The sequence below is a fragment of the Mastomys coucha genome, unplaced genomic scaffold, assembly GCF_008632895.1.
Source record: "Mastomys coucha isolate ucsf_1 unplaced genomic scaffold, UCSF_Mcou_1 pScaffold22, whole genome shotgun sequence".
In the NCBI taxonomy this organism is placed as follows: domain Eukaryota; kingdom Metazoa; phylum Chordata; class Mammalia; order Rodentia; family Muridae; genus Mastomys; species Mastomys coucha.
Window position 1 is genome coordinate 255,310,497 of NW_022196905.1, and position 7,486 is coordinate 255,317,982.

The 7,486-nt window shown below is 47.4% G+C and overlaps 1 protein-coding gene across 1 annotated transcript in view; it reads right to left on the minus strand.

Moving 5' to 3' along the window:
• Nucleotides 1-3,120: 3,120 nt before the first annotated feature.
• Nucleotides 3,121-7,486, minus strand: part of CUNH16orf46 (chromosome unknown C16orf46 homolog) — an 8,144-nt gene continuing 3,778 nt past the window's right edge. The window contains exons 2-3 of the mRNA XM_031341525.1: nucleotides 5,425-5,672; nucleotides 3,121-4,161 (exon numbers count right to left, since the gene is read on the minus strand). Coding sequence (XP_031197385.1) covers nucleotides 3,151-4,161; nucleotides 5,425-5,634 — 1,221 coding nt within the window. The 5' untranslated portion in view covers nucleotides 5,635-5,672 and the 3' untranslated portion in view covers nucleotides 3,121-3,150. The remainder of the gene's footprint in view (nucleotides 4,162-5,424; nucleotides 5,673-7,486) is intronic.

Genomic DNA, 7,486 nt, shown 5'->3' on the forward strand with positions numbered 1-7,486 from the left:
AAAAAAAAAAAAAATGTGTGTCTACACATGTGGAGGTCAGAGGGCCACCTTGGATGTTGGCCCTCACCTTTTCCAGTGAAACAGGGTCTTTCTGTATTGCTTTTCCATGGTGTGCACAGTCTGGTGGACCACTAGCTCCCAGGGTCTTTCCTGTCTTTACTTCCCTCTCCCGGGAGGAGCACTAGCACTATAGGTACCCACAACTGAGTTTGTCTTTAACGTGGGTGCTAGAGATTTGAACTTAGATCCTCACACTTGCTCGGCAAACTCTCTAACCCACTGAGGCACCTCTCTAGTCACTTAACAATTCTTTAAAGTTAGAATACAAAATAATTGTCAGGGGCTACGGCACACGTGACGAGGTCAGAAGACAACTTCCAGAAGTCTACTCTCTCCTACCACGGGATCCAGCGGCCTAATTCAGATCATTATTAGGTTTGCACACATGGATCCAGAGGCCTAATTCAGATCATTAGGTTTGCACACATGGATCCAGAGGCCTAATTCAGATCATTAGGTTTGCACACATGGATCCAGCGGCCTAATTCAGATCATTAGGTTTGCACACGACTTTACACGCTGAGCCATCTCGAAGGCCCAGGAGTAGGCAGGGTTTCTCTGTATAGCCCTGTCTGTCCTGGAACTCACTCTGTAGACCAAACTGGCCTTAAACTCAGAAATCCACCTGCCTCTGCCTCCCGAGTGCTGGGATCAAAGGCGTGTGCCACCACTGCCCAGCTTAGAACTTAACTCTTATCTGAATAGAACACTTTCTCTAATTTTGAAAAACATTTCATTGCTGGATATGTGCATGTGAACACTCTTCAAACGTATCTATTACTCATGTGGAGCCTGGGGATTGAACTCGGGTCATTGTGCTTGGTGGCAGGGGCCTCTACCTGCTAAGCCATCTCACCAGCCCTCAAAGACTTTTCCATGTATGAATGTCATAATGAAACCCATTACTCTGCACAACTTAAAATGTTATATTGTACGAGCTAGAGAAACAGCCTAGTAGTTAACAGCACTTCTGAAAGACCTGGGTTTGATCTTCAGAACCCACATAATGGCTCACAACCACCTCCAACTCAGGTTCCAAGGGATCTGAGGCCCTTTCCTGACTTGTGTGGGTACCACACACACACACACACACACACAGAGAGAGAGAGAGAGAGAGAGAGAGAGAGAAAAAGAAAGAGAGAGAGAGAGAGAGAGAGAGAGAGAGAGGGAGAGAGGGAGAGAGAGGGAGAGAGAGGATATGGAGATATATATGTAGATGAAACATTCATATACATAAAATAAACCTAACAAAACTTTGTGCCTTAGCCTAGTGTTTCCAATCTGCCTGAAAAACTCAAGGGAAAGGACCCTGGGCCAAGCAGGGAAGTCCTGGCCACCCATTACTGGTGAGTGTTCTGCTAGTATATGCTTCTTGCCTGCTTTACATATAGAGCTTATTCACACATCTGCTGCTTAGTCAGGGAGTTGGAGATAGCCCTGGCTCAGGTGGGCAGGCTCAGGGCCTGTGTAGGTCCTACCTCACTATCCAGAAACAGTGAGATAGCCAATTTCTCTTTGGGATAGAATCCAGGTGGCTTATTTGGAAAAGGAGGAGTGGCCGGAAGGACTCTAACAAACTCTTCTGGAGCCACCCCCACCAGCACATTCTCTTCTGACCCTGTGCTGCGGCCTTTTGCTGCAAGGCTAGACATTGGCACATGCCTATAATCTAAACACTTGGGAAGCTGAGGCAGGAGAATCAGTTCGAAGCTACCTCAAGGCCAGCATGAGTTAGATGAAACCAAGGCACCAGAAACAACAAAAATAAAATAAACCAAAAAACCTCTGGCTAACAGGTAAGATGTTTGAGACCAATTCTAAGTGTAAATGTAAAGCAGGAGTATACAGTCATATTCTGTCATCACCAAGGACATGGAAAAATCTGAGTTCAAATACAGCCTACTCTAAGCAATTCAAACTATGCCATTACCAAGCAGTTTAATGATTACTGATTACCACAAGATAGTGGGAGCATCTGTCCAAATAGCAACAGCACTGGCATTAAAATATCATGTTCTGTATCTACTATACAATGTATGGAGCTACACACTGGTGGGAACAAGCTGAGGACAGAGGAAGGACAGGGATAGAGTAACAGCAACATTCCCTCTGTGTCTACAGACCAAGCTTCCCAGAGCTGAGGGAAGGCTGGAGAAGGAAGGTCAGGTCACAGTAATCACTGAGGGTTTCTCTCGACCAACCAATTCCTAACCTCCTCCTCAGGCTTTTACTAATCTGTGACTAAGCCTTCTAGACATAGAAGCTTCTAGACATTGCTCGAGGCTGCAATATGAGGATGTGACACCCTAGGCAGGGGAGCTCCTGGACAATATATGTCTCTGGATGTAAGACAAAGTTATGGCACCTTGGATACTGGTATATCCACTTGGATACAGCTGGGATTTTCCATCCCTCAAGTATCCTACATCATTGTTGAGGGAAAGAAAAACCAATAGCTGCCTGGTTCAAAAGACAAGGCGGTGCCTCTCTAAGCTTACCATGCACTAAGCTGGGGCTCTGCTGTGGACAGAAGCCCTCTTGGGAGGCTCTGGGGATAGGGTGAGAGCAGCCAGCTGCCTTTCTGATGCTCCACCTCCCACCATGGGAGCTACTGCCCCAGAAGGCAGACACAGACTGACCCACCTTAGATTTTATAAATGGCTTAGCAGCAGAAGCAGGTAACATGCATACAGTGTCTGTTGCATAGTCCAAGCTGGCCTTGAATTTGGCATCCTCCTGCCCCAGTCTCCCAAATGCTAGAATTAAAGGTGTGTCACTACACCTGCCTACCTCAATATGCTGCTTTTGAGAATGAATTCAAACCCACTAAAAAACAAAAAGGAAAGGAAAAGAAGGGAGTGAGGAATAGGAACGGTGGGGAGGGAAAGGAAAGGGAAGGGAAGGGAGGGGAAGAGAAGGGAGAGGAGGGAAGAGGAAAGAAGGGGAGAAGAGGAGAGGGAAGGGGAGGGGAGGGCAGGGGAGGGAAGGGAAGGTTTGATTGAGGGGTGGAAATGGAAGGAGAGGGTTGGACAGGAGGGGACAAATGAGTTTCAGACAGCACTTAGTCCCAGGGAATTATATTGTGGCAAATCAGAGGACTCTGTGGGTGGAAACAGGGATGACAACTCTGCTCACTGTGAGGGACGGCAGGAGAGGTTTGGGGAAGACTTTGCTCTCTAGCACGTGGGGCCTGTTTTCCTGCTTGGCCTCTGCGATAGTATGCTTGGGAGTGGTCCTGGGAGGCTTGGCTTCCTTGGCTTTGAGCCGAGTTCTGTAGCTTTGCCCTCCCTGTTGCCCCAAAACCTGCAGGGTGGCAAGATAGTGGATGTTGGTGGGGTTGGGTGGGAACACAGAGCTTTTCTGGGGCAGGAAGGACCAGTGCAGGCAGCACTTTTGGGACTCAGCTGACAACAGGTGGGTCTGGGCCACAGTGGGAGAGAAAGGCAGTATGTTGGTGACCTTCAGGTGGCTGGCCAGCTCAAAACGTCTCTTTTCACCTTTCCCATCTACTGTTTTCAGTCCATCTGTACAAGCCATACCCTCGTCCTTTTCCACCCTTGGCACCTTTTCTTCTGGCTGCCAGAAAATACTCCTGCTTTTCTTACTCAGGACATCCAAGTTGTGGGGAGGGCTTTTCAGTGGAGGTAGAACCACAAGAGCCTTGGATGCAAGGGAGTCAGGGATGGAGAGCCCTTGGTTGGTGCTTCCGCTGGGATTTCTGCAGGTCTTGCTGCTAACGGGCATAGCCCACTCCTCCATGCACCAGATAAATTCTTTGATTTGCAGGCTTTTTTTTTCTCCATGCACATATGTGGGAATGCAGAGTTTGTTAGGCTCTCTGGAAGCATTGCTGGGGCCCTGAGAGGGGCTGCTCAAGTTCTTCTCAGAGCTCCAGCTCTTCTGGGTGCTCACCTCAGCCTCAGCACCCACCTCCAGTTTCCCAACCTCCGAGTGGGACCGGGGCTCCAGACTCCCTTGAGAAAGACTCATACAGAATAAGCAGTTGTTGCCGTCATTGGTGCCTTCTCCAACCCTCCCCCTTTTCACTTTCTTCTTTGACCAGATGCAGGCAGTTGGTGAGGTCCTTCCCCAGCCACGGACCTGCAGAGAAAGTAGCACATCACCATCAAGCCAGCAGTGTCAGGCCCTGCTTCCCCCATCTTGGCCACACCCTATTCTGGCAGCCTTACTTGAGCCACGTTTTTTTCTTAAACTTATCTTAAACACACACACACACACACACACACACACAGAGTCTTATCATGTAGCCTAGCTGGCCATAAACTCCTGCCTCTGCTTCTGAAACCCTAAACCTTCTAAAATCAAAACTCTCAAGCTTTGCTATTTTAGCCTCACACAAGCAACTATATAATTGCACTATATATTAATCTCAGGCATGCGCAGGAGCTGTTGTTAACTAGAACCTGGGCAATGGCACCTGTACCGAGCCACTGGAGTACTGACTACAGCTCCCTTCAGCACAATTCAGTTCAGCAACATGGGCCAAAACTATTCATTCCTGACCAAGAGTTTCTCCTACTGTGAGTCAGTTTCCCAAGCGCAGGACAGACTGTTCAGAAAGGGCAGTCCTGGGAATCCAGGACCCCTGAGTGCCCAAGGTACAGCTATGCCCACCTACTTCTGAAGCCTCGTGGCTGAGGCTGCTTACGTAAAAAAAGGAAAGGAAGGAAGGAAGGAAGGGAGGGAAGGAGGGAGGGAGGGAGGCAGACCCACACTGCTATATAAGGATCACGATCTGAAATTCAGCTGTGGCAACCTGTATTTTCTGTTGTCTTCCTGGAAAGCCCACACTTAATCTTTGAATTGACAACGTTTCCTTTTTTTTTTTTTTTTTTTTTTTTTTTTTTTTTTTTTTTGGTTTTTCGAGACAGGGTTTCTCTGTGTAGCCCTGGCTGTCCTGGAACTCAGAAATCTGCCTGCCTCTGCCTCCCAAGTGCTGGAATTAAAGGCATGAGCAACCACTGCCCAGCCTGCCTTATAGTTTTAAATGTTGGCTTCCACTCCTGGCTCTGAGAAACCAGAGGCTCTAGAGAGCCAGGGGGATAGAGTCTGTGGGTCTCTCAGGAGCTTTCCAGCTCTCTGTGCCCAGTTACTAGTCAGTGATCTCTGGGTGCCACATTTCACCTCTGGGTGCTCAGCAGCCTCATTCCCAGCAGGAGGGCCCAGATAGCTACGGAGATGTTGACAGAACATGTATGGGTGCCCATGAGCACACACTATATGACTGTTTCCCCTCCATCCCACAGCTCCTACATTCACTACAACATTCTCAGTAACATAAGCTACTTTGGGAAAAGCCCTGTAGTAGACACTGAGGTGAGAAGGACCCAAGAAGGCACTCACGGCTTCCTCCCACCCAGTGCTGATGGCAAACTCCCTGGCCCGTCCATCCTCTTCCAGAGTGAGGTCGCTGACACCAAGAAGGCAGCAGACATGACTCCTTTCACTTCTCTCATCTGAACAATGTAAAGTCGGCTCCGACTCTTCTGTAGCTTCAGTTTTCTGGTTTTCTTTATTTTCTAAAAAAGTCTTGCTTTCCTCACAGAGATCCATTACTGAGGTGATTGCTTATGGTTTTTAACATCTTCTTCCTGCAAAGTCCAATTAAAGCTGGTTTTAATATTTTTTTTTTAAACAGATCAGTAGCTCAAGTGAAATATTTTATAATACTCAAGAAAGACTGAGGATAAACATTTCAAAATTACCCATTTATAACTGCTGACAAAAAAGATATGGTTAATTTTAGTTAAAAACTAATGTTTTTTTCTTAATGTGTATGGGTGTGATGGGCGAGGTAGAGGGACATGCCACAACACTTTAATGGAAGTGAGAGGACAACACTTTTGTAGTTCTGTCCTTTTATTCCCCATCCCCCACACACTCACACAGGTCATCAGGCTTGGGAGGAAAGTGCATTTACCTGCCGAGTCATCTACCAGTCCAAGACTACTGAATGTAATAAAGACCAAAGGAACGAAGAAAAGGTAACAGGAAGACACTAGCATTACCCAACTCTAGCTACTGTTACAGAGTTCACAAGGGACGGAGGTCTACAAATGGCACTATGCTACCATCAGGAGAAGAGTGGGTCCACACAGCTTATAGACTCAGGCTTCACTTGTTCCCAGAACCCTCAGAGTTGGCTGTGGGGGTCGCAAGATTCCCAGGAAGCTAGTTAGTTACTCTCTTTCCCACACTTCCACCCACTGACCCGACTCTGCTCCCCCCCCCCCCATAAGCTCTACTTCCTCCAAACAAAGCAAAGCAGCAAGTGTTGGCAGATAGACCACAGCCTCATTCCCTGCTGTGGGGATGAGCTGCAAGTACTGGGAAGGCAGCATCTTGCTAACACATAAAGAGGTGAAACAAGAGTGTCACAGAGCCTGATAATTCTGCTCTGAGTTCTACACTTAGAAACTGATCCACACGCTTCTGCCACAGTCTGGACATAGTGTAAGTGCTGAGAAGGCTTATGGTGGGACTGACAACTGATGGATGCAGCATGGGTTGGTTTTTCAACAAGGTCTCCCTGCATTGCCAGACTGGATCCAACTTCCTGTCTTAGTCTCCAAGTGGCTGGGATTTTGGATGTGGGCCACCACTTATAGCTAAGTGTTGGTATATTTGCATGTATTGTTTGGGGTGAATATATATGTTCCACCTTTACATGGGTTTTGGGAATTGAACTCAGGTCACCTAGGAGACAAGTGCCTTTATGGGCTGAGCCATCTCGATGACCTAAGTTATGATATTTTTTAAACCCTGGGTCACTCTAAAGACCCACCAAGCTTGGAAAACTGCTGCTTTTTGAAAGCTCTCTCTTCCCAACACAGAAGCAACACTGGTTTCTGCACACCATCAATATTTTCTAGCCCTGCACACAGAGCAAGACCTTGCAAGGAGAAGTGGACAGGCTAAGCCTGTAGAACCTGAAAATGCCTGCATCTGCATCACAAAGTGGCCTATCAGGACAAAAAAGAGTAATGGATCCTATGGTTGCCACAGTTCACAATCCTACCAAAGCCACATGTTCTCTCTTCCAGAGAAGCCCTTTCCAGCTGTGTGTGTCCTGAGAAGAATCCGAAGGTGTCTGTTCAGACTGATAGGACCAGCAAAGGATGAAGGATGCAGTTTGGGGTGAGCCCCATGCTGCAGTAGACACTGGACCCCACACAAAAAGATTGTCCAGCTGCATTCCATTACACTGCAGCAAAGGAAATTCAGGAGTTGTTTATAAACAACATTTTTTCATATGTACTTTACCCATGACCAGCACTGACTCCTTTGACGTCAGGGAAACTAGTCAAAGTTTGGTCAGATCCCTAATGGCAATTCATTATATGCCACTTGAGAACACTGAGGTTTCTGAGGCAGCAAGAGAATGTGGCTGCCCTTTTCCTAATTA